Source organism: Hippocampus comes, unplaced genomic scaffold (assembly GCF_001891065.2).
Source record: "Hippocampus comes isolate QL1 unplaced genomic scaffold, H_comes_QL1_v1.1 scaffold185, whole genome shotgun sequence".
In the NCBI taxonomy this organism is placed as follows: Eukaryota; Metazoa; Chordata; class Actinopteri; order Syngnathiformes; family Syngnathidae; genus Hippocampus; species Hippocampus comes.
Window position 1 is genome coordinate 1,046,189 of NW_017805931.1, and position 16,616 is coordinate 1,062,804.

A 16,616-nucleotide genomic window follows, 5' to 3' on the forward strand; every position below is an offset into this window, starting at 1 on the left:
GGGGGGGTTCGGGGTGGTGGGGGGTTACAGGTGGTTTGAGTTTGGACAGGACTAAAGGGAAGGAGGCATCTGGCTTCAATCAGCTCATGTTCGAGCGGGGTCGCAAAGTAAAGACTTGTAACGCCCTTGTAACCATCTCGGAGTCAACGATGCTGTAATTGAATTCGAATCATCATTTGCAACGTAGTAGAATGGCATTTTCAATTTGCAAAGGCTGCAATAAACAAAGAAAACAAACACACAAACACAGGAAACTGGATTTTTAAAATCATTGTGCTTTCACCTCTCGCCTTCATCGCTGTGGCACGCTTAGCAAATCCACACAGACCTTTCGCTTACATTCTGGAAGCACAACAAACCAGCTGAACATCGAATTATTTGAACTCTTGTTAACCCAAACCCAATTCCTAAATCCAACTCTACGTCTAATTATAACCCAAAATCTAACACCTAACCCAATTTCTAGCCCTAATGCGAACTGTAAATCTAATCTCCGACCCTAACCATCAACCCAAACCCTATTCCAGTTGAGACTTAAAGGACTAAAGAGCTTTTGTCGTTGACTATATCATAAAAGTTGAGCTGAAGTTGATTCGTCGATGACGCCAGGGGCGGAGCTATGTGGTGACCAGCGGTGGCCAGGCCACCCCCAAACCCTCTTTGGTAACTCTCTATGTGGGGAAAAATTTGGATACCTGCAACTATCCTGCCATTTTGACATGGATACAGTATCCTTTTTTCACTTGATGATCTGCTACAATTCATTCATAGTAACCCTTTCATGCACCCTGTAACCCGATAACACGATAAGTTGTCCACTCTAGTAACCGCTGTCCCTGAAAGAGTTTTAATTACAATATAAAAAATAAATAAATCTACAATTGTTCTGAATGCAAACTCTAAACGAATCCGTCTTTAGAAAAGAACGCTTCATTTTTATCGTCAACGTCAATGGAAGGAATATTTTAAGTCTCGTAGAAATCGAATTAGCCAAAGCTAGCGAAGCTAAGCACTATTCTCAGCCACAACCACCGAATGCTAGTCTGTTTGTTTCTTTTTTTTAATTTTACTGCACCAAGATATGAAAACTGTCATCTTACTTTGTTGGGCAAGACAAAAATTTGTGTCTGGCCCAAACCGCGTGATTAGCGATTAGTGAACTTCCAAGCTTTAAACGTTGATGCAGAGCGGTAAAGTCCACCCGTAGACGAATAAGTCCGACCCCTTACAATCGTATACTTTGGCACCTTTCTCGCAGCGAGTGCATTTGTTGGTAACACCTCGTATTTGAAATAAAAGCGGTGCTACCTCGATGGCGCGCAGGTGCGAGTTTTCACAGGATGCACGCACGCTTAAAACCACCTCGAGAGTTGTTTTTTTTTTTTTTTTTTTTTTCCGAATTGTGCAAACACCTTAAATAATTCACAACCGCAGTCGCCGTCAGTCTTTTAAACGATTGACGTTTGGTCATGTGACACCCGACTGGGCGCTTAACCTCTTCTGCTGATAGTTAGTCAATATTCTGCCCCTGTTAATGGCCGTCATTACTTGCTGGACGCAGACTAAAGTGACTTATTAGTGTTTCCTTTCAAGCCCAGCCCTCGCTTAGTCAGCTTCGTGCTCTTTTCTTGAGGTTCTGTCGCTGTATTTCGTGGCTGAATAGCACAATGTCTTTGTTTAGTTTTTCTATTCTTCGAGCAGAGTGAGTGTTTCATTTCATTTTTCAGAGAATCGAAAGGGCGTGAATACAAGGAAACAAGCCTGTAAATCAACGATGGGGAACCTTTTTACCCATTAGAGGCTTCGGTTAACAGATAAAGAACTCCATGGCAACAGTCAAACATATTTTAAATGCCATCGGAATGTATGGAAAAAGTTGATCGTCATATTTTCACCTGGAGCTTTCTAAAAACAGCGCACCAGTCATGATTTATTGCAAAATATTGTGCCAACCACCAAGCAACAGCTATCTGGCTTGAGTTTGAGAAGCACTACTTTAAACACCTTGATCACAGCCCTCCCGATGTGGAGGAATTGAAACTTGATGTTTGCCGTTAAGCTTCAACTGAAGCTGCAACTGGAAATCGTCAGGCATTTGTTGCAAAAACACGTCCAAAAGGTGTATAGGTACAAAGATGATTGTGATTAGTGAACTAGTCTGACTTCTGGCTATCAACAAAGACATCCACGATAGCAGCGGTCCCCAAAACCCGGGCCGCGGACCGATACCGGTCCGTGGGTCATTTGGTACCGGGCCGCACAGAAAGAATACATAATTTACCCTACTTCCGATTTATTCATTTCGGAATCGGAAAGGCATTTTATTTTGAAATATTAACCGGATCCTCTATTACATCCGTCTGCAGTATGTCACTCTTGACGCAGGTCAAGGCGCGCTTCTCAGTCACGTGATAGGTTACCGCTAAAATGAAACCCAGGAGCTAGCAAAAATAAGTAAAAAAACAAACGTCTTTGGGAAGGGGAAAAGGCCCAGCCTTTCGACTTTCAGAAAAAGAAGGCTACATTTAATAAACAGTATCAGAAATCCGACTTAAAATACGTATTTATCTCAACGGAAGATTCCCACGCACCAAGCCCAATCTGCATAATATGTGGCAATGGTGAGTCGTATTTTTCATGCACTTTGTATTTGCGCTGTATCTTATTTTGAAGCCACGTTTAAAAGTTACCATAGCGATCAGAGAGTGTTTGCGACCAGACAGGACGTTCCTCGTGTCATGATTCGTGTTTATTATTATGTTTAGAAAATACCACAGTTTTCATGCAGGCCAAATCATATTATTTTGTTGTATTTATCCGGCCTTAAAGTTCGGTCCCTGAAAATATTGTCTGACATCAAACCGGTCCGTGCGGCAAAAAAGGTTGAAGACCGCTGCACTATAGTATCTAAAAGATTGACAAGGCAAAAAATGTGTCCATCTTGCAGAAAGGCATGCATGCAAGCAGGAAGTTGTACAAAAAGAGGCGTATATATTCCACTGAATCATCTCTGGTTTCTCAGATTTGCCTGGAAAAAAAAAAGTGTCAAACCACAGAAGATCATGACCTGATTTCATACCCTGTTGACCGTAACTGCAATGGCGTAAGTTTAAGCAACGTTCATTCTGCGCAGGACCGTTTGCCACTCGATTGACAGCATCTTGACAGACACATTCACAGCAAGCGAACCCACGCGAGTAAACCACTACACTATCGGTGACTGACAGTTTGCCGCCGCTGATCCCCCCCGTTATTATCCCCGTGAAGTGTTTGCTTGAAGAACTTAATCTTCATCCAAGTGGCCTCTGAGCCCCAAAAGCAAACACGGGCTCGCACTAGGCCTTCGACGCTAATCCGTCCAACAACAACGCACGCGCGCACATTCACGCACACGCTCACTTTGGTCGGGAAAGCGATACCCCTCAAAGCAACCTCCGGACAAGCAAAAACACCCGTGAAGGTGCGACATGGCGGCTCTGTGAGCTTCCATAGGTCTTATCTTCTACCGAAATGTCATGCCGCACACAAGCAGACCCACGTTGAAGCCATCAGGTTCCAATGTGGACGCCAAGGCTTTTATGTCGGACCCTCTGAATTTGTTTCCCCATCGGAAACAATCCTAGTGCGCATGATTGGGCTGAAAAAAATGCCGAGGTTGGTCCTGCTTTACACTGTAGGCTGGGTGAGGTTGACTGGCAGTTAACTGAGCGATGGTGGGGGCTCGTAAAAAGCGGCGCGGTTCGAGGCCATTAAATTCCTGCATTTGGTTCCGGCGTTAACGTTTGGACCGCGCCTTTTTCTCACTTTTAATTGAGTCCATAAAAATGCGGCGAAACGTCAAGAGGTGAGACAGAACACACAAGTCGCTTATGCAAACGCTGCAGAGTGACCGTGACGCATCAGAGTCGAACTTTAATGCTAATCGCCATCTGCGATTCATCTTTGAGACTATTTTGCGTTGTTTAGTTCCATGCCACCACGCATAGTCATGTTTTGGTAGGTGCTGATGGGTGCACATAGGTGCTGCTGTTTTGGTTGGCAACAGAGTTCAAATGGATTTGGTGGTGAACTTGCAAAACAATTTCCTAACACCCCAGAGTACCGAAACTGTTCTTGTGCTGCTGTTTTGGTTAGCGAGTTTGTTGTCAGAATGTATTGGGGTATCACAAATGAAACCGTCTCATCCGAATGGTTTTTGGGAGGTGCTGCTGTTTAGTTTAGCAAGGAAGTTAACTCTTTGATAAGCGTGCGCGAGCGAGAAATGTCCGTGCCTAGCGTCCATTTGACTGCAACCCATTTATTTTTGGTGACTTTTTTAATGACGGTGTCGCACTTCTAATTTACAAAGCCTGCTATTTCGCAGTGAGACCTCATTATTCCGTCTGTTGTATGTAGTCATTACGTCGCTTTGATGATCTTGATGAGCTTACTTGAGCTCCACTTTTTTTTTTTTTTTTAAACTCCAAACAAACTTCCTGTGATGTAAGAAGTGTGAGTTTAGCCACTGCGCTTGCTGCGAGTCTTCATGTGTGTTGCTTATTGATTCTGGCGGGAAGGTCATTGGGTGACCCTCGGGTGTGTACGTCTGCATATGTGTATATTTTTAGTTTGAAGCCCCCCACACACACACACACACACACATCATCCTCCCACCCCACATCCTCAATCATTCCAACTCCTCTGTGTACATTCAAACTATCGCCATTAGCATATTTAGCAGCATTTGTTATTTAAAAAAAGGGGGATTTTTGTGGGGGGCGGGGGGCATACAAAGCTCTGGGATGGGTGTGTTGAGGAGGGGGGAGCTGACGATGATGTCATGCGTGGGTTTTTCGCAGGTTTTCTCGTCCGGTGGAGAGAATACATCTGGAAGTTGCACACACGGTGGAATGTGACACCGATGCTCTATAAATGAGGGATGAAAAGAAGAAAGTTTGGATGGACAGAGATAAATGGGAGAGGTGGCAGGGAGATGGATGATGGTCCTTGGGGTGGAGGGGGGCGGTGAATGAAACCCATCATGGGAGGTGAAAAATAGCTTGTTCAATATAACAACGCCCCAAATCCAACTTCAAATGTGGCTTGTTATTCATCCGGTCCTGTAGAGGGCGACAGCGTGGCATCAATCCAGATGTTTCGTTCGAGGAGAATTCAGTAGAAAGAGTACAGACAAAAAGAAGTGATTTACAAGAAACTTGCAACTTTTTTTTTAATCATGCCGGTACCCTCACAAACAAAGGTAAAACTCGTATAGTGAATCACGTTACCGCGATACAATTTTGGCAAGTGGCTGATCAATATGTTGATTATTGTAGTTGTCCAACCGCGCCGCGTCAAACCTACAGCGGTATTTTGACGACTCTGTTTAGCTACCGAGTTAACATGGTGTTAATAGCAAAGGCATTCTGAACATTCGGAGAGCTTTTATGAGCGTACATAAAATAGTCTACTTTTGACTTTGTTCCAATGCCAACTCTTCCCATCGTGCATTCTCAGCCTTTATCTTCTCATCCCCACAATGGAAAAACTCGTATTGTTTTCCACAAATTCCGCCTGCTCTTCTCTCTCCCTTATCAAATCAACCGGGCTGGAATGCAGCCACGTGGGTCCATGCGAACACGCCCCGATGTGGCCGCGCGCCAAGACCCACAAATATGAACGAACGCTGTCCGAAGTTTGGCGGAAAAGTGTGGGCGCTGGAACGGAACAATATGGGAAGAATGTGATACGTTAAAATACAAAGAGAGAACGAAAAAAAAAAGAATAAAGCGATGGACAGTGTAGGCCAACAGGGGATAAAATAAGATCAGGATAAAAGAGCAGAAGGAAATCTGGAAATATTTGGGGCTCATACCTTCGTTGTGGCTGGAGGCTGTGCCTACATGTATTACGATGTTTGAGGCAAGCATATGTTGGGGGAAAAAAATCTCAGATGCACCACGTACACTTTTTGTTTTATTTCAAGGTGTCACCAGCCTTCTATGCACGCAAGCAAAATTTATCACATTTTCTTTCCCCCCCCATAATTGCATTTTCATCATCAGTTACACATTTAATCCTCATATTCTTTTTTTTTTTTTTTTTACACATTTTTCCTTGCCATTTATTTTAATGTTTTTCCTCGCAAAAATGTAACTTTATACTCAACGGGCTAAATTCGCTCAAGGTTTGGATGACCTTTGTGTGGCGCTAACCGGTAAAAATGGAGCATTTAGCATTAGCATCTAATGATAATGATATGAAATGAAAAGTCTTATTCAATAAGAGCAGCGCTAATAGCCACGCACAGTTTGAGTGAAGAAAATAACATCTTGAGCAACTTTGCACTCCTCTGCGGAAGCCTCATATAGCAGTAGCAAACCGACAATTGCGCAAATGCTCCGATATTCTGTTGGCATCTCCTCCAAATTTTACCTCCGTCGCCCCTTTGAACATCCGACAGGTGCTGGTCTACGCTTCTGGCTCGTACCGCTCGGAATGTTAACTTCATCGTCCACGGAGCCGCGTCATTGTGAGGGGGCAGCGTTTTATGGCATGTTCTTGCTAGCTGACGCGGTGCCAGCGTCAATCAGGTCCACATGGACGTTTGACCAAAAACAGACTTGCAGCTGAGTCTTCTGGCTTTTGTTTTAGAGCCTTTTATATCCAACATTTCTATAGCGAGGCAGAGTATTCCGTGTTTCTGTTTACCATCTCTCTCCAAAAGCTCCGAAAACCCCACCTTTCAACTGCTCCGCCATCTTTGGACGTGGGACAAACCTTGAGAGTTAATGTAATTGGACTGGCTGTATTTTATGCCTCATCCCAGCAGTTCCAAATCTGCTTTTAAAACCGCAAATCCGACAACACCAGCCAATTACAGCAAAGTAGTTTGTTTTTAATAGGTTAGCTTTATGGTACCGAAGCTTGTCATTAGATTGGCATTATCTCGTTAGCGTGATTATCGTCCAGTCAATCTTATGACACTGCGAACAGATCCGTGTGTTGACGTATTGATATACTGTCGTGAATGTCCAGTCTTCCTGTTCCTACCGAGTTTTGCCGATATCTTCTCATGAGTCATGCTCGCAACTTTTGGGGCCAAACGCTAACAACGGCACGTTTGCCGAACGATCAAATAAATAACCGATCGATCAAGTAAACCGCGAAACCAAGTACTGTAACCCGTCAGCAGACCCTATGACTGACCTTCAAATCAATCAATTAACCAAGCAGACCTACTGATTGACATTGACAGACTGACTAATCAACTAGCCATTCATGTTAGCTAAACGACCAAGCCACATTTTGCCCACTCATATAATGCAAATTGCACTGTGAGCAGCAGGCACACTCTCGCGACGCACATTATCATCTGGTGGAAGCGTGCCTTGTTTTGTCGTTTGCAAGTCCCTGGCTAAACCCCCGTTTGCTTGCCAACTGTACTGGACAACTTGAATAGCAAAAGCCCCAGAGGGCAATTCCATGAGGCCATTTCCATTTCTAAAGAGGCCACCACGCTTATTAGTTTTCCAGCACAGACATTAGCCAGACTCACAAAAATAGACGCAGCGAGACGCCACCAAATACAGCTGACTGCAACGTGTTGTAATCATGTGTGGTACAGCTTTGAACCGCGCTTGAGCTCACCGTTTCAGAAGGACCGGCTGGCTCGAGGCCATCTTGACTCGGCAAAGTGTGCGAGAGTGCACCTGTCAAATTTAAAAGAACGTATATAATCAGGTTAAGAGGAGGAGGAAATGGAGCCGCTCTGGAACAGAGGGAGCAGAGAAGGGAAACCAGGAGGAACCTAGTGGAGAATATATCTTGGCTAAGATTTCCTTATCCCACCAGAAGGGAACATAAAAATAAGACAAATGATCTATAAACTCCAACGGACGCCCAGTGAAGGCAGTTTGTTTGTGCGAGTGGATTGTTTATGGCGGCGAGAGGCGACCTCATCACATGTTGCTCAGGCACTTCAGTCTGCACATAACGTGCGTAGCTCACCATGAAAAGTTCATTGAATGTTGAGCGATGAATTCGGCGCGCAAGACAAAGTTGACTCGCTGTAAACTTGAACAGGATCACACGGTATCAGTGGTATTTGCTCATCCTTGGATTCCAGGAATGCAGGCTCAGACAAAGTGCGATAAAAAAAATATTTATTGCATGAAAGCGCCCCGAAAAAGTACAAACTGAAATCGCTGGTCACAAGGAGACAGAAAACAAAACGACACAAAAACCACAAAGCGCTTGCAAAGGCATGTACAAGAGACCACCGAGAATACACAAACGAAATATCGCAACTCCAATTACGCGAAACCAAAGATCGAGATCGATGAAAAGGAATAATGAAAATATTCAAAGTTTTGTGACAAAACTATGAAAGATATCGAGAGGTCGAGAATACAACACTTGAAGCACAACAGCGAACAAGGTCAATAATCCGACAAGAGACTCGGCAGCTCGGCAGTCCTTAAATACAGAAACGCGGAACAGGTGAGCCTGCTGGAGGGAAACGCCCTTCACTCCAGCTGTTACGTAATGTGGCCCAGCCTTTTGCATTCCAGCCAGCCGCTGCAAGTTTATACGTCGTCTCCGGGTTTTGTCATCCGCCGCTCGTGTTGTCTCTTTTTGACCCTTCTGGCTTGCCCTCTCCGCCCCACAAAGTCGCGGTCACGTTACACTAGATGGATTCATTATTGCCCAGCAGATACGTACAGTAAATGGCGCCTTTGTGGTGTGCTCACAATGATTCATCCCAATTCATAACGCCGCCTCCGCGATGGCATTCGGAGGAGAGAAGAAGTCTTTGTCTCACAGGTCAGACAAGTCGGGGGGCGGGGGGGGGTTCGCAATGATGCTCGACATTCCTTATGTGTCCTCTGAAACGACACCACGTTAATGTGTGCGTGCGCATGGTTCAATCAGTTCATTCCTGCAGCATATGACTACAACAGGAGCTACTGTATATCCAGTCGACTTTGTGGCTCAAGTCATTCGAAATGTTAATTTGAAGTCATACACATTTTAGGACTCATATATTTATTTTCAGTCTATATGGGTCTATGATTGATTATTCATCGATAGTCTCCCATTTCAGGATTTGTTCATGTATTTCATCAGACGACTTTTTGAATCTATTGTATGTCCCTATCTAAAAGCTTTTTGTTTTGTTTTTTTTTCTTCCCCCACAGCGCTACTGGTGTGTGTGTCATCTTTCAACGTGGACCAGAAGAACGGCTTGTCCTTCACTGGCCCGCTGGAGGACATGTTTGGCTACACCGTCCAGCAGTTTGAAAACAGCGAAGGCAAATGGTGAGACTGGATTCACTCAAAAGATTTTTACTCGATGTTGCCAGTTATTTATTTATTTATTTCCCCTTTTGGAGAGGGGGAGGAATGGTGCAGTGTCCCAACAGCAGATGGTGCAGTCGTGTAAATCTTTTTGTAAAAATGTGTTTGATTTACTTTTTTCTTTCGAGTATTGATTCGATTCAAGGTGATGTCCAATTTAAATGATCTCGTTTTACCAGTGATTTATTCATAATAGTGATTCATATTGAATTGAATTTAGTCATGATTTATTAAGAGGAGTGATTCAACCGTACATACTGAGCATGTACAAAGCGAGTCGAACGAGATTAGTGTTTGGCTTTTCTGTCTGTTCCGTACCTGCCGCTGTCTCGCCTTATCGAAGTCATGTGAGATGAGTTCAAGCAATTCATTCTGCGCTAATCGGGCCAACAACGTCTGCGCGCCCTGCTCTTCACCCGCCTCTTCCAGATAAGTTTTTTTTTTTTTTTTACGTAATCGGTCACAGAAGTCCGAGCAGTGGTGGGAGTGCCGATGACGAGGAAAGACATGAAGTGGGGATTGATGGAAAACGTTTGCGGAAGACGCGTCGGGGGCACGTGTTGATAACGTTTGAAAGGAGCTGTTAGAGGTGATGCAGCAGGTTGCCATGACGACCTTTGGACTGGCCACAGACGTCTCCAACAAACTAATTCAGTTTATACTTGACCTAACTTTATTCTCGTAACATCTGATTTTTGTTTTTCGAAATATTTCAATGTATTATATAATATATAGATAATTTCGTTGCATCAAAAGATGCTAACTCGACATGAACTCGTGTGTGTGTGTGTGTGTGTGTGTGTGTGTGTGTGTGTGTGTGTGTGTGTGTGTGTGTGTGTGTGTGTGTGTGTTTTCCTGACAGCTTTTGGACTTTCAGGCCTCATTAGAGCACAGGAATGTTAATAAGCGGCGGTGCTTCGACGAAGAGCAGCTCCGTTTTAGCATCAGTTTACACAGCGGGTCACGTGGTCCAGCTGACACATGCAGGAGTCATGTGCCCATTACTGTCATACGTTTTATGATACACCCGATAATTCTACGGGTTATTATAACGAGACCCATAAACCAAATAACGACTCTTACGGTGGCAAAACGGCAATTCCCATCGTCAAAGAAAGATTGAGCTTGTTATGGCAGCTATGAAACACTTGGTTGGCAACATCAAGACCCAAAAATGGATTTATTTATTTATTTTTTTCCCCAAATGTAGGGTTCTGATTGGATCGCCGCTATCGGGCCAGCCGGCGAAACGAACTGGCGACGTCTACAAGTGTCCTGTGGGCAGGGGGAACAGCACATGTGTGAAACTGGAGCTGCCAGGTAAGAAAGACCCTTACACTGTGTGTGTGTGTGTGTGTGCGTGTGTGCGTGTGTGCGTGTGTGCGTGTGTACACAAGTGTCTCTGGCTGATGGGAAGTAAAGCCCATCAGAGTAAACAAACGCGGACTTAATGGGCGCTCCATGCAATTACGCAGCTTCATTAAAGAGATAAAAATAAAATAGCTCTTGGCCAGCAGTCCTGCGAGGCCTGCAGGGGTTCGTCGACGCCAGCAGTGGGCAACCTCCTCACCTTTCCCTCGCACCACTTTAGTGTCGTAAATTATGTTACAGAAGATGTTATATCATCGAGATATTGCAGTTTAGTTCTCATATGGCGATGAAACTTTGGATTTTGTCACATTTATGCCGATTTATTTTCATGCAATGACGTGAACTATTCTTGCACAATTTAACATTTTAACAGACATATAGAAACGCACGGTTGTGGACCATCGCGTCCTCGCATTCTGATATCACGAAAATGTGCAGGTTTGCCAAATTTCGAGCTTACTCTTGCCTTCGCTGCATCATCCTGCATCCTTCATTAAAATTCCTCCAGTTTGTTGCACAGAGGAAGCCACCGAATGTGAACAAGCTGGTATGTTCTTCCTGTTTTGTTTGTGCACGTCGTCTTCTTGGATTAAAAAAAAAAAGGAAAGAAAAGAAATGGTCATGTCAGCAATCAGACAGCAAGTCACTTCCAAGCAGACTTCCTTTTTTGGGTGGGGAGGGGGTCTGTTCGGAAAATACATGCACTGGCTGCTAATAGGAGGCAGATTCCGAAACTGAAATGAAACATTTTGTAACAGCATGCTAACATTAGCCACATGTTGTGATTGCTTAGCACTGGAGAGGCCTCTCTCCAATGTGCAAGTAGAATGTTTACAGAGCGCTTTTTATGTGCGAAAAGATGCACCAGCTGCTTAGGTCAACCGAAATGCATCCATAATGTTGTTCCTTGTCATATGGAGCCAGGCTGAATTCATAGGGCACAATCGTTTGTGCCCCAGTTTAAAAAAAAATAAAATAATTAATTTGTCGCCTATTTCGCACGACAGCAATGCTAAGCTTTTCCTGGTCATGGTTTTCCTGTGTCATGTGATGCAAGGCATAATTTGTAGGCCGCAAAGCCCCCAACGTTTATTTAAATTGCAATACAGTACGCAATAAATTTGCTCAATTATTTTTCGTTGTAACGTCACATGTTTGTGTGGTCACATGATGCTAGGTAGAATTGTAGGGCACAATCATTTGTGCCCCCGAGTTCTTTTTTTTTTTCTTCTTTATTTTTACTTGTTGCTAGGCAGAATTTGTCACTTGTCTAGCAATGAAAAGTGTTTTTTTTTTTTTTTTAAACCTAGTGGGGCACTAAAGCACTTGCCTCTCGTACAATTTTATATTTAGCCACACGACCCGTCGTCGGTGTGTAATGAAGGACACGATGAGGCTCTCTGTTCCTCTGGGAAAACTGGAAATGGCAGAATTTGTCCAGCTGCTCTTCCCGCGTGCACACTCTTGCTTATTTTTCTGCGTTTCTTGCAGAAAACACCACCGTTCCCAATTTACACGAAGTCAAGGAGAACATGACCATGGGAACCACACTTGTGGCCAACCCCGGCGGCGGATTCTTGGTAAGCAGCCCAGTCCCGTACCGTACGTACGTGAAATTTCTATACCATGAATAAAAGCGTGTTCATGAGACCTTTGCACTCTACTGTGGGAACTTCAGGCTGGACGCTCCCTATTTTGCTCGGCTTGCTCTGGGAATGTGACAGGATGCTGTGAATCAAATGTGAAACTGCTATGACTGCACTTTTTATAGCGATGAACTCACAAACTTTATTGTTTCATCGTGCACTCAGTTCTCACGACATCTCGTACAGAAGATTGTCATTCAATGTTATTTGTTATTTGGAAAAAAAAACTGTTAACTACATCATGGCAGTTTTATTATGGGCTTACTTGGAATTAGAATCTGTATTGTCATTCTGTAAGTTAGCCAATAGGCTATTTTCCTGTATGATGTGCTACAAAATTGTTTAATTTTTTTTTTTTTTGTTAAACATTGGTGGGGGTAAAAGAAAAAAAAACTCATTCATTGCCCATTTTTCATCTCATTTACATTTTTTCACATGGGCAGGTAAAGAACAATATGAAAATGGCTGGCACTGAATGAGTGTTGATTGACCTGAAAACTATAGCTTTTATTTTATTTTATTTTATTATTGATAATTTTTTTTTTTTTTTTTTTACAAATAACACAATTTATCATACAGAATCCTACTAAATTGTTCAAAAGCAAACTTTTTTTTTTCCCCAGGTAAGACGGAAATTCTATCAGGTTTCTATTCATTTACTTTGCCATATAAAATCCCACTACGTTATAAAAAAACAAAAAAACACCAAACTTATTTTCCAGGAACCAGCAATAATTGCAGTTTTTACTAATAACATACTGTAATTAGAATGTTTGTTCAGTTCAACTGTGTTTTGCTTGTCATTCGCCCACTTTGTGGGTGGGTGGGTGTGTGTCTGTAGGCGTGCGGTCCTCAGTATGGCTACATGTGTGGTCAGCAGCAGTACATCTCAGGGGTTTGTGCCAATGTTAGCTCGTCCTTCCAAGTTCTCAACTCGGTGGCGCCGGGCGTTCAAGGTATGCGATGCCACCTCCCAGTACGCTCCAAAGACCCCAACGTTTTATTCCCAAATTCTTCCCTCTCAAAGTGAAGATTGTATTTATCTTCCAGAGTGTTCAAAGGAGCTTGACATCGTGATCGTCCTGGATGGCTCCAACAGCATCTACCCGTGGACCAGCATCACTGATTTCCTGGTCCGCTTCATCGAGAACATTCAGATTGGACCCAAACTTTCGCAAGTCAGTTTTACCAGCGCTTTTGAATGCAGCTGCTCCTTTTTTTGTCTACTCTAAGCCTGCGAATGGTTATTTTTATGACACTTTCATTGATTTGGCGCTCAGCATGTAGACTTTTCCAGAGGGGAAACTCTGGTAAGTCATCTGGAAAGTCATCACCCGAGTCCAAGACCACATCCTCGACAGCCTGCAGACGCGACATCGAAGCAGAGAAGAGAACTAGGGGGAAAATGAGCATTTCTTTGGTGTTTTCCCAGGTGGGCATCGTGTCCTACGGCGAGACGGTAACCCACCGTGTCAACCTGAGCCAGTTCGACAACACTGCCGACCTGCTAGATTTCGTACGCGAGCTCCCGCAACAGACCGGCTTCAAAACAATGACCTTCCTGGGCATCGACACTGCCAGGTACCACGCCAACGAGCTTTCACTGAGCTCATGGCGGTCGCCTGTGAGTCACGACACACTAATCATAATTTCCGAGCCTTGGCTATGACATCCAAACGCTCTTTAAAGACAGACAGCACACCCACTATCCGAGATGCCAAAATGGTACGAAAGTAACCTTTTCTTTTTCCGCCTTTCTAGGAGGGAGGCATTCATGCCGGAGAGAGGCGCGCGACCTGGCGTCAAGAAAGTAATGGTGATCGTGACCGACGGAGAGTCGCACGACTTTCACAACCTCAAGCCGGTCATCAAAGACTGCGAGGAGGATGGCATCGAGAGGTTTGGCATCGCTGTAGGTAGAAATGGCCTTTTCGCTTCTTGTTTTACAAGAACCGGTGGTTGGGCAGTTACGATAAATATTCCGCTTGCTAAATTAGACAATTTGTCCTGTCAAAAATGACCAAAGAACACAGTCAAAAGATAGCTAGCAGGTAGTTGCCAAACCTAGCTTACGTTAAGGTCTTGTTTTGACCATAAGGCGGCAAAAACTCTACTTTCAGGGTAGCTAGTTTCACCTTGTTTACATCAAAATATTATGATTGGAAAATAGGAAAAAAAAGTATTTGAACAAGTTAACTAAGGCTAACTATGATTCAATCTTATTTTGATGAAAATGATCAAGTCCAGTTATGAGCTAGTTAGCCTAATCTGCTTTACGTTACGTCTCGCGCCTTGTTTTGACTAAAAACCTGTCCCAAAGTTTGGCGAGCAGCTTGTTAGTCTAGTTTAGCTTTTATGTTTAAGGTACTAGCTTACATTAAAATCATGTGTTGACTGAACAGTGGTGAAAAAAATCCAGTTTGCCCTTGAGGTAACCTATCCTAGTTTACATTAATGTGTTGTGAGTAAGCGATGTGTAGAAATTTTCCAATTTTTTTTAAGGCTCACATGTTCTGGTCTCCAGGTTCTGGGCGACTACAACCGACAGAATAAGAGCGCCGAGGAAGTGCAGAAGTTCATCAAGGAGATCGCATCCATTTCCAGTCTGCCACTACGCGACCACTTCTTTAACGTGTCGGACGAGTTAGCTCTGTTGACCATTGTGGACGCGCTGGGCAGCAAGATCTTTGCCCTGGAAGGTAATCGAAGATACATGATGGATGTCCAAATGCCGTCGAGTCCTTCAATTTTTTTTGTTCTCTCCCCGCAGCTACGACAGGCAATTTCACCTCATCCTTCGACATGGAAATGTCGCAAGCCGGTTTTAGCGCTCATGCTTCCAAAGTAAGTCCATAATAACTTGTTGTGGGTTACTCTTTGAAACTGATCAATTCAACCAGAGTTAAAAGCATTAGCAATAGAACCAGAGTAGTGGACTATCGTGACAGCCTTGTTTCTATGGCCGTGAAGTTTTTATCTGATGACTGAAGCGGTGAACTCGGACACCACGGTTATCTCTGGTGCATCGTCTACCCTTTGGGGATCCTCCTATGCCGATTGACGCTTCCGGAAACAAGAGCGTCTGTGTCTTCCCGTCAAGTCCGTGCCCTGATGGCATTTTGTACAATTGTCCAAACACGAGAAGGCGTGGGATGTGAAATCAGGCGGCGGCTTCAGGAGCGCACCAACTTTCTGCTGGTTCACATGCCTTCCGGGTTCATTCATTAGCCGTTTCCGACTGTATGTGTGTTTCAAAACAGCCAGCTTCCCTCTGGTGCCTCTTGCACGCATCCTGACCCTCAAGTTTATCACGTCCCTGATCATGTGTTGTACGTTTTCTCGCGCTCTCTCGCTCTGTCTCTCTCTCTCCACGTGTGACTCGTCTCAGTAACGGCAAACAAACTGATTTGCTCTTCTCGTTGATGCGTGAGGGCCCCGACTTCAACAGTCACGGATAGAAGGAGCATCCTGACTTATTTAATTACCGCCTGTTTTCCCAGCCCTTCCTGTTAGACAAACATCTTTCCTGTACACCAAACACGCGGGTTATATTTAGGACTGTAAGTACACACGAAACCGACACTGCTTTGACAGTTTGTTGAAAAGAGTAAAGACCCATGTTACGAAAGAATCAAGTTTGACATGATAGAACGTTTCAGATATTCGGTTTGGGAGATTTCATGGAAAATGTGATCCAATGGAGAAGAAAATTCACGATACTTCCCAATCTCCACTTTGCTGCAGCGCTCCGTTTTGTTGCTGGCTTCAGTCTACTCTCAAATGGAATTTTTTCGTACTCAAGAAAATCAAGAAAAAATAATTCTTCTTTTGCAAATATATGCATTTTGCTGGCATATATATATTTTTTTTAAATTCTCAAAAACATACAACTTTTTTTTTCCAAAATGTAAAACTTTTTTTCCCCAAATGTAGAAAACTTTTTCTTTAAAATAGAAGACTTTATTTTGGCCAAGAAAATGTAATTTCTTTCCAGAAAAGGTAATAATTTTTTCCCAAACCCAATTTTTTAAAATAATTTTTGCTCAAAAATATGACATCATTTTCCTGTAAATTTTGATGAATTTTTCCATGAAAAAAAAATTCTGGAATTTTTATTTTTTTTCTCCCTTCTAAAGCTGTGGCTTGGCCCCGGCACAGCTTCACTGTCTCGACTTGGCTACCGCACTCCCTTTACTTCCTCTCCGTCTCATCTTAGATGAAAGATTCTGAGTACTGTACTGCGTTTCTTGCAAGTCATGA

At 43.6% G+C, this 16,616-nt stretch overlaps 1 protein-coding gene across 1 annotated transcript in view; it reads left to right on the forward strand.

The window, feature by feature from the left end:
* itga1 (integrin, alpha 1) overlaps positions 1–16,616 on the forward strand; it is a 32,838-nt gene that overhangs the window by 4,382 nt on the left and 11,840 nt on the right. Inside the window, exons 3-11 of the mRNA XM_019890202.1 lie at positions 9,180–9,300; positions 10,550–10,659; positions 12,202–12,290; positions 13,198–13,312; positions 13,407–13,534; positions 13,789–13,937; positions 14,118–14,268; positions 14,881–15,055; positions 15,127–15,200. Coding sequence (XP_019745761.1) covers positions 9,180–9,300; positions 10,550–10,659; positions 12,202–12,290; positions 13,198–13,312; positions 13,407–13,534; positions 13,789–13,937; positions 14,118–14,268; positions 14,881–15,055; positions 15,127–15,200 — 1,112 coding nt within the window. The remainder of the gene's footprint in view (positions 1–9,179; positions 9,301–10,549; positions 10,660–12,201; positions 12,291–13,197; positions 13,313–13,406; positions 13,535–13,788; positions 13,938–14,117; positions 14,269–14,880; positions 15,056–15,126; positions 15,201–16,616) is intronic.